General features: G+C 43.8%; 1 protein-coding gene and 1 pseudogene across 4 annotated transcripts; both read left to right on the top strand.

Moving 5' to 3' along the window:
- The first annotated feature begins 290 nt into the window (after window positions 1–290).
- LOC115206120 (heterogeneous nuclear ribonucleoprotein L) lies at window positions 291–9,170 on the top strand. 4 transcript variants are annotated; one of them, XM_029772721.1, is made up of 14 exons: window positions 291–419; window positions 2,328–2,446; window positions 2,847–3,084; window positions 3,172–3,257; window positions 3,618–3,714; window positions 3,818–3,890; window positions 6,567–6,602; window positions 7,026–7,094; window positions 7,396–7,667; window positions 7,762–7,883; window positions 8,030–8,231; window positions 8,342–8,399; window positions 8,490–8,597; window positions 8,708–9,170. In XM_029772721.1, exons 1-14 carry the CDS (start codon window positions 345–347, stop codon window positions 8,764–8,766), a joined length of 1,614 nt encoding a protein of 537 aa, XP_029628581.1. In that variant the 5' UTR covers window positions 291–344; the 3' UTR covers window positions 8,767–9,170. The 4 variants fall into 4 exon arrangements, with proteins under 4 accessions (XP_029628581.1, XP_029628580.1, XP_029628582.1 ...); XM_029772720.1 differs by having other exon boundaries at window positions 7,023–7,094; XM_029772722.1 differs by lacking the exon at window positions 6,567–6,602 and having other exon boundaries at window positions 7,023–7,094.
- A 185-nt stretch (window positions 9,171–9,355) lies between these two features.
- On the top strand, window positions 9,356–13,199 carry LOC115206787 (delta(3,5)-Delta(2,4)-dienoyl-CoA isomerase, mitochondrial-like; annotated as a pseudogene).
- Window positions 13,200–13,281: the final 82 nt, after the last annotated feature.

Genomic DNA, 13,281 nt, shown 5'->3' with positions numbered 1-13,281 from the left:
CCTTGCTGATTAAAATCCATTCTCAAAACGCTGTAACCACCTAGATCACTCGCCTGAATTGAAATTCTATTTATTGTAGAAATAAAGATTATCTTAACTTTATTTTTGCAGATAACTGATCAATACAGTAGTAGTGGCTTGAGCTCTGACTATAAGATATTCAGAAACCCTTGTGTGTTGTGCATTTTAACTGGTCCTAAATTGGTGATGACGTTGTTGACGTGCCTTTTAGGCCAATTGGAAACCGCAGCGGACTCTTCAAGGCGGGCCCATGTGGGTATTTTTCAATACTTTACCGTCCATTTCATACCGTCACTGCTACCAACCTTATTAACTGGGACAACATGGCTATGGCAGGCCGTTATTACGAAGGCGGTAGGGCAACGAAAAGACTAAAAACAAACGACGGAATGACAACGGTAAATAATGAATGCTGATTTATGTGATATAACTAAATGCATTTAAGCACATGCATTGAAATGTACTCTTTAAATAACACAATCTCACATACTCATGACGCGGCGTTTCAAAAATATATTGCACCCAGCACCGTTAGCTAGCTTTCCCTTGTTCCACGATGTTAAACATTTTTTGGGGTCGAATACCTTTCGGTCTGTTTTTATGTTTAGCTTAAATTGTCAGTGGAGTAAACATATCTCAATGTAGCTAGTTAGCTAACTGGCTAGGTGGTTCTGTTTTTCCAAAAGTTGTCTAGCTAACGTTAGCTGGCCTTTTTTCGTTTGAATGAATGGGAGGGTGCAATTCAGGCCATGCCACAAATCATACGGTAGCTAGCTAGTGGTAGCGTTATTGCTTTGTTCTAGCCTAGCGGTGTCGTTTTGCCAGGCAACGAACAAGAGTTGGTGTGTTAAATTGAAATGAACCTAGTAAGATGCATTGACTCGTTCTTTGATGTAGCCGGTAACTAGCTAGCGAGCTAATTGGTTTGCTACTTTACCTAGTCAATATTTTTAACATTCTCGAAAATCAAATGTATTTATATAGCCCTTCTTACATCAGCTGATATCTCAAAGTGCTATACAGAAAATGCACCTTATCGGGGGCCATGTTCTCGTAATATTAGGGATAACAAAATAAATTTCCTCACTAATATTCCCAACAGTTTAAGCTGAATATTTCCCCCCCTACTTCATGACATTTCGTCTGGTAATGTTAATCTTTCCCGCAAAGGTGAATAAAATCGAGTTTAGATTGGAAATAGAATGGATTGTAATTACACAATAATAGCTGACTAAATTTAAACTCCATGGTGAAGGAAGTTTGAACTCCACCAACAGTTTAGCAGAGAGCAGGCTTTGTGGAATTCAGCTCTGACTAAGTTTATTTATTTAACAAGGACAGTCAGTTAAGAACAAATTCTTATTCGATTCAACTCGGTCTCCCGAGTGGAGCAGCGGTCTAAGGCACTGCATCTCAGTGCTAGAGACGTCACTGGTTCGAATCCAAGCTGTATCACAACTGTCCGTTATTGGGAGGCCCATAGGGCAGCGCACAATTGGCCCAGCGTCGTCCAGGTTTGGCTGGTGTAGGCATCATTGTAGATAAGAATTTGTTCTTAACTGGCTTGCTTAAGTTAAATAAAGTAAAAACTTGTACTTATGTGTTTAGCCTCTGTGGTTGCGTGCCTTTGTCGAAATCCATACGTTTAAAAAACGAACGTTACAACCACCGGCGTTCATTGAGATTCAATGGACACAGTCGGTGGTTGTATTTGGTTAACGTTTATTGAGTATGGATTTAAGCACGCAACAGGACATGGGTACCAGGTAAGCCTTTCATAGTTTTTATTTTTAAGTATTGACCTTGGCTGAATCAATGTAGTCGGTGCTGAATTATGCAAAGCCTGGTCTCTACTCAACTAAATTTATTTTACCATGTTATTGAGTTTAGTCAGCTAGCTGCATACATCGGAGTCCTCAATTCTTATAAAGCATGCTATGAGCTAAACAGGAAACATGAGTTTATTGCTTGAATTTATTTAACCTTTATTTTATTAGGCAAGTCAGTTAATAAGAACTAATTCTTATTTTCAATGTCGGCCTCATGCAGGGATGGGCTGGGATTATAAATAAACATAGGACAAAACACACCTCAAGACAAGACACCACAACACTACATAAAGTGAGACCTAAGTGGACAACACAGCATGGCAGCAACACAACATGGCAGCAGCATAATACATGGTACAAACACTATTGGGCAAGAAGGCAGAGACAACAATGCATAACGAGAAGCAGCCACAACTGTCAGTAAGTGTCCATGATTGAGTCTTTGAATGGAGATAATGGGCCTGTTCTTTTTTGCAGGAGGGCTATGATGACCCACATAAGACCCTTCCCTCTCCAGTTGTGCATGTGCGGGGCTTGGTGGACGGCATTACGGAGGCTGACCTTGTGGAGGCTCTGCAGGAGTTTGGAGCTATTAGGTGATGAATATGCACATTGAGTAACTGTCTGCTTTAAAAAAAATATCTGCATGTTTCTTCTTCTTCATGACAACAGGGAAATGGCTCAAGCAGAAGCAGACTGGTACCCAGGCTACTTCACTTACAATGCACACATTTCACGGTCAAAATTTTGCTCCACACAATGCAATCTTTTATAGTTGGTTACTGTTAAATCAGTGATTGCTATCTTTACCTCAGCGGAGCTTCTGGGTGTGCAGGCTTGTGTTCTAACTCAATTGATTCAGCTGAAGTTCCCGATGAGCAGCTAGAATCCGGTGGGTGGGAGCAGTGCTGAAACAAAAGCCAGCTCACCCAGAAGCACTCCAGGGGAGGCTAGGTCACCTCTGGTCTGTAATTAATATAATTGTTTTGTTTACAGCTATGTGGTGGTTATGCCCAAGAAGCGTCAAGCACTGGTTGAGTATGAGGATCTGAATGGGTCGTGTACTGCTGTGACGTATGCCAATGACAACCAGATCTACATTTCCGGGCACCCAGCCTTTGTCAACTACTCCACCAGCCAGAAGATCTCCCGGCCAGGCGACCCGGACGATTCTAGAAGTGTCAACAATGTGCTACTTCTCACCATCATGAACCCAATCTACCCCGTTACCACAGTAAAGTGCTGGCCACCTCTACCTAACCTGTTGATTCTGCTGTGTACTTCAATATTATTTCTGATTATGTGAATTACTTGTCTACAGGATGTGCTCTACACGGTCTGCAATAACTGCGGCCCTGTCCAGAGGATTGTCATCTTCCGGAAGAATGGTGTTCAGGCCATGGTGGAATATCTTTTGCCGCTCATTTTTGTTGTTGAAAATTAAGTATTTTTGTGAATCAGTTGCATGCTCTCGGGTAATCCTTGGTGAAACTAAAACTTCTGGAATTTTAAATTGACATAGTCTCTACATACCATGTCAGGCAACCTGCATTCTGGAACATGTAGTTTGTTTGTAGCACATATACTGTATGTGATGATTGCTAGACTATTTACCCGATTTCTTTTTTTTTAATGTACTAGCACAAAGACTTGTAAACAAGGGTTTGTGCAATAAGCTCTGGAATTACCGGAACGTGTTATGTTGTATGCGCGAGGTGCTGTTCTCAGAACTCTAGTCTGCAACGTCCTTTCCTTGACTCCCAACACGTTTGATTCGGTGCAGAGTGCACAGAGGGCGAAGGCCTCCCTCAACGGGGCAGACATCTACTCTGGCTGCTGCACCCTGAAGATCGAATATGCCAAGGTAGAGGAACATGCACATCCATAGCTCTGAAGGGCTTCTAGTGTTCCATGAAATGGACTTTGAAAAATGCTTTGATGGAATTAATTGGAATATTCTCCCACAGCCAACTCGTCTCAATGTGTTCAAGAATGACCAAGACACTTGGGACTACACCAACCCCAACCTGAGTGGTCAAGGTAACGCACACAGCCATCTGTGGTCCTTGCTGACAATACCAGCACCCTTACTGCCACTGTGGGGGAGGGAGGGAGGGAGGGGGGTTTGGATGGTAGACCTTCAGGGATAATGCCACAGAGCACAGGAAATGCTCCTTTAACCAGCTCAATATCCAACTCTTTCAAATGGTCGCAGGGCTGGGTTGCTATCTTTCTCACCAGCTGTAATATTGGTTTAGCGAATTAGTTAACTCTTGTATTGGGCTCCATTTCAGTGGCATTATAACTGAAGTGCTGGTGATACACCGTCCGTCGCACAGCTAGACACACTAGGGATGAGAGGAGCAGCTGAATGGCCAGATATTCTTCACTAGAGACTACAGTTATTGCTCAAGGTTTTTACTTGTACACCTATTGATAAAATGTATTTTTAAAAAGTGACCTCCTTAACCCAGTGCTATCAGATCTAATGGTATGTGGGAACTAAGGGTACCAAATCAAGGTCCTGTGAGTTCTGGCATGCATCTTTTCTAGTTTGACGATGACTGACTCGCAACTGAAGCTTGGTGAAGTAGTAAAACTACCTGACGAAGCAGTCATTTTTTGCTCATTCCTTGGGAGAGAAGGAAGCATTCTAGGATGTTGCTTGTCAATCTCACCACTGATCCATTCATGTTTTACATTCTTGTCTGAATATCTGCTTGATGGCTTCTCAGCAGTGTCTGATACAGTAACGTTATGCCTGTGTAAAAATATACTTATACATACTGAGTGCTCTGTATTATTTTTGCCATGGCAACCAATCTGATGCATTGCCCATGGATACATCAAGTTCTAAGACTAGGCAGTCTGAGCAAAGATACCCACTTGAGTCTCTTGTGAAGCTGGGTCTACTGACAGCCAATTGCTCCTTTCATTCCCAGTGCACTTGTCAATGTATAGATCTGTACGTCTATACAGGCTACTTTAAGCATAGACCATACTGCAAAACAAAGGCCCCTCTAGCTTCTCGTCGGAACACTTTGGAGCAACACATTTCCATATATGCATCGGAGACACATTGTTGCCATCAACACTACTCTCAACACCACCTCAACCTCACCGCTCCTACGTCAATAAGGACACATCCACTTGCAACCGCATAGCTCCAAAGCCACGAAGACATCCCCTATACCTTTTCTATGGCATGACACATTTTCCATGGGGGGTTTGGTTGCTGGTACATTGGCACTAAGCTGTGCTTTCCACACCCTCCCAGTTTTGAGATCCCAGCAAGACATGCCTGACACATTGAAACATGCCATCACCCAGATCTCACCTGCAAGTCATCACCTGATACACATCCACAGGAGACCCACCCTATAAAGACAACATCCAGAGACCCGTAGTGACGAGCATGCTCACACAAACACAAAACAGAGGAACCATACTGATACCAACCAGTTGCTCAAGACTACAAAGTCCTGTTCTCTGTACCTGCCTGTCTTTGGTGGTGCAGGTGATTTTTGCTCTCTTGTGCCCTGCTCCTGGTGTTTAACATATCAAACACTACTCAAAACCCTCCACTCCTGTTGCCGCACTGACTCCATAGATGATTCGCACCATCACTGTCAGGCTGTAGCCAGTCACATGGGAAGGAATACAACAGACAACTGATGAAGACACTACAAACATGAACAAGCATACGCACATTCAGACAGACCATATTTTTCTCCCCATATATGCATACCTCATGGAGTCGGGTGTTCCGTTTTGCCTCTTCTCTCCCCCCCTCCTTTCCTCCCTCTACTGTTCTTGCAACATGCATCCCTGTCTAGTTTCTCCATCTTTTTCTGAATGCAGCTCTTTTGTGGAAATTTGACCTTTTTTAGTACCTGTGTAACACCTTCCATGTGACGCAGGTCTGGCAATTTGCGCCTAATGAGGACCCAGGTCTGAAATGTGCCAAATGGCTGCTTTGCGGCCTGCCATTGGCGTGTGTTCGATAAGACACTTGGAGAGTGGACCACCAACCACAATGGAAATTGCCACAAAAAAGGGGCAGAAATGCGACTAAGGTGGAAATGTTCATCCAAAGGGGAGTGGAGTGAAAGGATGAAATGAACACGGAGAGAAGTAATGGACCCACTGCCAAATAACAGCCAGTGTCTCCAGCCTCAATCTTTGTCCCCCAATATATCCATGCTGTAAGTAAACTGATCCCCAGTTTGTTACACAACACATGTTCCATTTCTTACACTCGGGATGTCTTCAAAAATATATTATGATATTGTCGTCCTTGAAGGTATTTTTGTTATTTTTCTGTCTTTTATATGGTGTTCCACTCTCCCTGTTCTCAGTGACACCATATTTCCCCTTGGAGGGGACTTGTAGTGCTTTCCCTGTGGGCATTTTGTCCTCTGAATGACTTGTCTGAATTAATTGATGGTGTTTGGGTGGCTCTCCACTAAGGGGCTATATGTAGTATTTTAATTTTTCGAGACTTGTAGGTAGAATAGAAATGTGACATTCTTATTTGTATATCCTAGTTACGGTATGGAGATAATGGACTGAATGTATTAAAATAGTTTAAATTGTAGCATGTTGAAATGGTCCAACTTTTCAAGTGCACCAGTGACGCTTTTCTGAATTTGTATCAACTATCCATGTGTTCGATCTGGCCTGAATTTAATGTGTATGAGATGTGTACCTGTACAGATGCAGAAGCTGATGGCAATGGGAGCAATGCTGGAGGTGTGTTTGCAGACTTCTGTTGGATTCATTCTCACCCACCTCGTTCTCCCTTATACCATATGCTAAAACGTTTAAAATGGAGGCTTTATCTAGCGTTCAGGATTGTTTACTTGTTAGCATTTGTTAATTCATTCTTAGCTGTAGTAATAGCAGTTTGTTAATTTAACATTAATTTTGTGATAGAAACTTATCCAACCTTTGGCATCAAAATGCCATGACTGAACCTGTAGATATACTATGGAGATGTGTTTTTGTTCAGTAGTTACGGTTAGTGTGCTTTCTCTAGATGTGGAGGTCGTCTTGTGTGCTCTCCTTAATTCTAACTGAACATCCGCTACTGCGCTGCGTTGTCCTGTTTCTTTCCAAATGATCTATCGCTCTTCTTCCCCTCTTCCTTCCTCTGCCTTCATCACCTCTCAGAAGATGGGAGTGCCAACCCCAACAAGCGTGTGAGAGCGCCGGCTCTGCTGGGAGACCACCCTCCAGAGTACGGTAAGGCTTTAGGCCCAGAGGGGACGCACATGTGCTGGCCCTTTAGTGCTCTCCTCACACTAAATTCACCTGCGAAGTGCAGGTGGCGGGTAGAAATGTATGACTAAAAATGGGTACCCCACAGTGGCAGCGAAGTGGTGTGGTACATTTTCTTAGCTCACCTGATAATGGAATGTGCCAACCTTTCATCAAAACCAAATGTTTTCGTCATGGTGAAGTTGACCACTTCTTTGGCATGTCTACCCTTTGTCCCTATCAAGCTGTGATTCCTGTTTGAGTCTGTGGTCCCTTGTGTTCCCAGCTGGCGGTTACCATGGATATGACGAAAGCGGCTATGGCCCCCCACCGCCCCCACACTACAGCGAGGGCCGTCGCATGGTTCCTCCCATGAGGGGACGAGGGGGGGCACACAGCTACGGCGGGGGACCTGGCTACGGCCCTCCCCCTCCACCCCCCGGCGAGTACAGTGCCCACGCAGACTCCCCTGTAGTCATGGTCTACGGTCTGGAGCCTGCCAAGATGAATGCAGACAAGGTGTTCAACGTTTTCTGTCTCTACGGCAACGTGGAGCGGGTAAGTGTGGAGGGAAAGGAGGCAAGCCATTGCAGTTATTTCAACAAGAGCCTGCTGGCATTGAGTGACTCCAAATATCTGGTCCCCTACTCAGGTGAAGTTTATGAAGAGTAAGCCAGGAGCAGCCATGGTGGAGATGGGAGACTGTTACGCTGTGGACCGGGCCATCACTCACCTCAACAACAACTTTCTGTTTGGACAGAAGCTCAACGTCTGGTAAGATGTCTATCTGAAATGCCTGTTCATTCAGTGCCTTGTCATGTAAAGTTAGTGCTTAATCTTATTTGCTGCCTCTTGCCATAATAAGTGACTGTTCTGTGAGGCTTGTACAAGTTGAGTCTAATGCTCTTTTCCCTTTGCAGTGTGTCTAAGCAGCAGGCCATCATGCCCGGTCAGTCTTACGAGCTGGAGGACGGCAGCACCAGCTTCAAGGACTTCCACGGCTCCCGCAACAACCGCTTCACCTCCCCAGAACAGGCTGCCAAGAACCGCATTCAGCACCCCAGCAGCGTCCTGCACTTCTTCAACGCCCAGCCAGACTCGTCCGTAGAGATTTTCACTCAGGTGAGTCCCAAAGCATGTTGGTGAACCATTTTATGTAGGGAGCAGTGAAATAAAGACCCAATGTGCCTACAAAACAGATCATCAATTGACCGCTCTCTTGTTCTTTTCAGATCTGTGAAGAGGTTGGTGTCAAAGCCCCTGCAAACATCAAACTTTTCACGGGAAAGAGTAAGTGTACATTTTAGATGTCATTTTGAAACCACATACTATTTGGTATGCATGACAGTGGTGCTAAACTGAGTTGGGCTGTCTTATTAGGTGCAGGTCCAGGTGAGCGCAGCTCTTCAGGGCTGTTGGAGTGGGAGTCGATCAACGACGCCATGGAGGCCTTGTCCATGATAAACCACTACCAGATGAAGAACGCAAGTAAGTGTTTAAGCACTAAGCCTATGTAGAAAAAGTAATTTCACTGTTTATTCAAATGGTGTAGGGTGGTGATTGCTGTTTTCTAATAACTTCTGTCTTCGTCTCTTCAGCTGGCCCGTACCCATACACCCTCAAGCTGTGCTTTTCTACCGCTCAGCATGCAACCTAAACAGCCACCACAATCATGGACAATGTTCCACATCAAACCGTCATCCCTACAGTCTTCACCCCTATTTTGACCATGTCTGTTTTAGGCAGTTAATGAGTTTGTCCGTAGTCATATCGGTTTGTCCTTATTTGATATTGAGCTCATAAAAGCGAGTTGTGTGAACTGGTAAAGTGGAGAATTGTTTTTATTCCAGATGGATGAAATAAGGAAATGCTTTTGTATAAGTATTGTTTTGCATCTTTTATTACTCCATGTGTTTTTTGTTATCTCTTCCTGCTCAGTACCATGCCTCTACAAGTCTGTATTTGGAGGAAGGATAGTTTTATTTTGTTGGAAGAAATAAAAATAAATTTCTATTAATGTATCTTTTGTGAGCCCTCAATAAAGGAACTTTATTCCAGGTTGCCAGTTAACAATTTGGTTATTCAATTATACTACTAACTATTAAGAATTCTAACGTTATCCTGTATTTGTACTGTTTAAATGATTTCGCTCATAATTGGATAGAAACGCCTATCTATCCTGCCCCATTGAAAGCTTGTTTAGTCTTCCTCCATCCCGTAACTCAAATGTTACGCCAGCTAGATTAATGGAACAGATATTAAGATTGTCGTATTTACAGCATGAGTTCTTTGTTCACAGTAATAGTGAACACCATTGTCTGCTCTTCGGTATATATATTTTTTGCATTAGGCTAGCTTTGAAAAACAACACTATCTTTACTTGACAGCCAGTTCACTGCCGTACTACAACTGGCAAGTCACGTTAGACCGACTGCGCCTTTCATTTGTTTCCTTACACTCGAGTTGATTTAGTCAAATGGCAATACCATTAATTATCCGATCAGCGTTTATGAAAAGTGTACAGGATTGAGTGTTTAATAAGATGCATGTGTTTTTCGGCTCTAAAACGTTGCTAACTTCAGCTAAATGTATGTTTTGCGCACAGGTCGCATCCATTCAATTAGCAAGGCTAGCCACCTGGCAGGATAAGTCACTGGAAACCGGGGCCAGATTCGCTAGCTAGCTACTGTAGTTAGCTCATTTGGCTATAGATTATTACGTAGATGTCAACACTGTTGGCTAAATTGCTAGCTAATACTAAGCTCCAGCTAATGTAAACTGTTTGGTTAGCGTCTTGGCGAGGTAGGTGAAAGTTGAATACTATGCAACACTATTCTGTATAGGGGTGGAGAGCAAGGTGGTTAAGCAGGTCTTAGGTCAAAACAGTGCAAATAACTATTACTGGAACTATGTTGCTCTAATTCAATGAATTTTTCTTTATTTCATTTTTATTCTATCAACCCTGTTCCCTACCTCTCATTTGGGTGCTGATCATCAGACACCAGTCTGGGGCTACCTGGTCTCAGTGCTGTAAGGGCCTTTTCTTCTCCTGGGGGCCCCACTCCTTTTACCACCCTGTCTGTCAGTCAACCTGCTACAGCTGTCACTCACGTAGAGCTGCACCGACCAGAGAAACGCAATGCCATGAATAAAGCCTTCTGTAGGTAACACCTGGCCCAAACACCACTACTTGAACACAGCTGAAGTGTTCCTGTTTTTCTAGTTGTACTTTTGTGTAATCCAGCACTGCGTTCGTGAATTTATGTGAATCCTATATTTCTTAAATGTATTTTCTCTTCCACCGTACATCCCCATTTTCTCTCAGAGAAATGGTGGAGTGCTTTACACAGATAGCTGGGGACCCGGATTGCCGGGTGGTTGTCTCAGGAGCTGGAAAAGTTTTCACAGCTGGTAAGATAATGTTTTCCAAAGGCTTACAATTGTCTCATGTTGAACTGGGTGATGCTTATCAATAGGATGTACCAGCAATATACCAAACATAACTGTATTCCGGTAAAAAAATATATATTTTGGATTTTGACTGTGTAGGCGTTGACTTCATTGACATGGCCAGTGAAGTCTTGCAGGCTGAGGAGGACGACATGGCCAGGATTTCCTGGAACATGCGACGCATCATCGCCAAGTACCAGGAAACCTTCACCGTCATTTAAACAGTCTATATGAACTTGTGAAATACTTACTCCTGCACAATATGTTAGGGATTGATAGTGGACAAGTAGGCAAATGCATTCTCTCTCTTTTCCACCATCCCCTTTCTTCTTGTAGTGTCCAAAGCCTGTGGTTGTGGCAGTGCAGGAAGCTTCTGTTGGAAGTGAGCTTTGGTGGTGTATTATTGATTTGCTTGTGACAGTGAAATCTTGCAAAAGCTTTCATATATTATTCATTCTTTCCAAATGTGATTCTCTTCTCCCGTGAAGGTGTTCTGCAATAAAACTGTAAAGGCTTGTCATGTTATAACATGTGTTCTGTTAGGAGTGGATCTGATCACAGCCTGTGATATCTGTCTCTGCACTCAGGATGCCTGGTTTCAGGTGAAGGTAAGTGGTCTTAAATAGCCCCAATGATCAACTCCATGAGGACCAAGGTCCAGGGGACATCTAAAGGCCTTTTCAGACTGTACGTCGGATTCAGACTTTTACAATTATCACGTCACACTGCGATGTAACCAAATTAAAGTCTTTATATCAACCTGGCCAGATTGAACAATTTGCTTCAGTTCCGTCTTCATTCTGCGATTGGCTTGCGAGGCTATGTATTTCATCTGCACATGTGCCTGCAGCACAAGCCTAACTATGCTTATGTGTGGAAAACTAAACGTAGGTGTCTTAGAAATAGTTTTCACATACAAACTTTATATGTCCGAACTCTGAATCAAATACGCTTCCCCAAAATAACACTGTCACTGTGGTAGAATACTTATTTTGATTGGCGATTTTGAGCATTTATCAAAATCCCATCTGGTAGTCTGATTTCAAATGTCATGTAAACCAGATTATTAGGGAAATCGCTCTTCTAGCACAGCATGTAAACATTTAGATCAAACTATTATATTCATCTGACTATTCACTATCGTATTATTGGGTGCACACTCAGACAGTGTTCCTATTGGTCAGTCACCACGATCGGCTCGTAACATCAGCCACACTACATGATAAAGGCAAAACAAATCTGACACTGCCAGAACTTTGTCGGACCGCACCAGTGGAGGGTGCTGAGGGGAGGACAGCTCATAATGGCCGGAACGAGGTGAACAGAATAGTATCAAACGTGTTTTTGTGTGTTTGATATACCATTCCATTCACTCCATTTCAGCCATTATTTTGAGCAGTCCTCCCCTCAGCAGCCTCCACTGGACCGCACGTAGTGGTACTTAATCGGCAGACCTAGACCCTGTCACACCGAACGAGTCCAACAATCGTTTACGACCTAAGAATTTGCCCACGACGTGGACAGTTTGTCTGGAACGGCAAAATCGCTGCATAAAAGGGCTAAAATCGTAGTCTACAATGGCCCAAACTGGAAGCTGTTTTCATGTGTTTTCTGTAGCGACCACCAGGGGACTCTCATAGTAAAGGATAGGCAGAAGGATGAGAAAAATGTACTTGTGCATTCTGCTTTGTATCTCTGAGTGATGTGAAAGGTCTGCCTCTCTTACAGGAAGTGGATATTGGCCTAGCAGCTGACGTTGGCACTCTGCAGCGCCAACCTAAAGTCATTGGGAGCCGCAGGTAAGAGCAAGCATTTGATATGCTTTCATTACAGCACAATGCTGCATGGTAGTCTGTTAGCTTGCATACATACACCCAGGAACACTGAGTGCTGCCAAGTATTACATAATCTTCCTGCCTCTCCAGCCTGGTGAATGAGTTGGCTCGGACAGCGAAGGAAGATGTACACCGATGAGGCCAAGGAAAGTGGATTAGTCAGGTATGGATACAGCGTGCGTGCGTGTATTTGTTGCGTGTTGGTTTTGTGTATTCATACCCTGTGTAGCCGTGTATTTCCCGGACAAGGAGGCGTTGATGGCTGGAGCTCTGGAGATGGCCGGGGAGATAGCAGGCCACAGCCCTGTGGCTGTCCAGGGAACCAAGGTCAACCTGATCTACTCCAGACACCACAGTGGGGCAGAGGGCCTGAACTACATGGTGAGGCTCAATACTACAAGGATGCTCACAACACCACACACACATCAGCGTGGCAACAACATAGGTTATCAAAAACACACACCCAGTATAGATAACCATGGGTCTCTTAAACAAGTGTAGTTTTCTGATAAGGTGGGTGGGTAACTCTGTATCCTACCAGGGGGCACATTTTATTAAGTAGATCATTGGAAGTCCAAAATCTGACATGTAAAAAAAAAAGTTAGAATGAATTACTCACTGAGACTGAGAGTTCAGTCTCTCTCTCCTTCGGTCTTCAGGGAACGTGGAACATGAGCATGCTGCAGAAGGACGATGTCATGAAGTCAGCTGTGGCCTCCATGGAGAAGAAGAGTCCTAAAACAATAACTTTCTCCAAGCTCTGAAGCTGAGCTGCAGAAAGAGGCCGGAGTTAAACTTTTCTTAGCCGATGGAAAGTCGGGGGGAGAAGGGGAATGGATGGAGGGGGGTGTAGAAAGTTTAATTAAAGGGATTCCTTTATCTACTTA

Source organism: Salmo trutta, chromosome 13 (assembly GCF_901001165.1).
Source record: "Salmo trutta chromosome 13, fSalTru1.1, whole genome shotgun sequence".
NCBI lineage: Eukaryota > Metazoa > Chordata > Actinopteri > Salmoniformes > Salmonidae > Salmo > Salmo trutta.
The sequence above is the reverse complement of the archived record's forward strand: the minus strand, read 5'-3'. Positions and strand labels throughout refer to the sequence as shown.

Bases quoted from the DNA above. Each gene is read 5' to 3' on its own strand.
- LOC115206120 (XM_029772720.1), top strand. From the start codon at position 345: ATGGCTATGGCAGGCCGTTATTACGAAGGCGGTAGGGCAACGAAAAGA. The intron at 3,258-3,617 runs ATATCTTTTGCC...GACTCCCAACAC, and splicing joins GGTGTTCAGGCCATGGTGGA to GTTTGATTCGGTGCAGAGTG. The intron at 3,715-3,817 runs GTAGAGGAACAT...ATTCTCCCACAG, and splicing joins TGAAGATCGAATATGCCAAG to CCAACTCGTCTCAATGTGTT.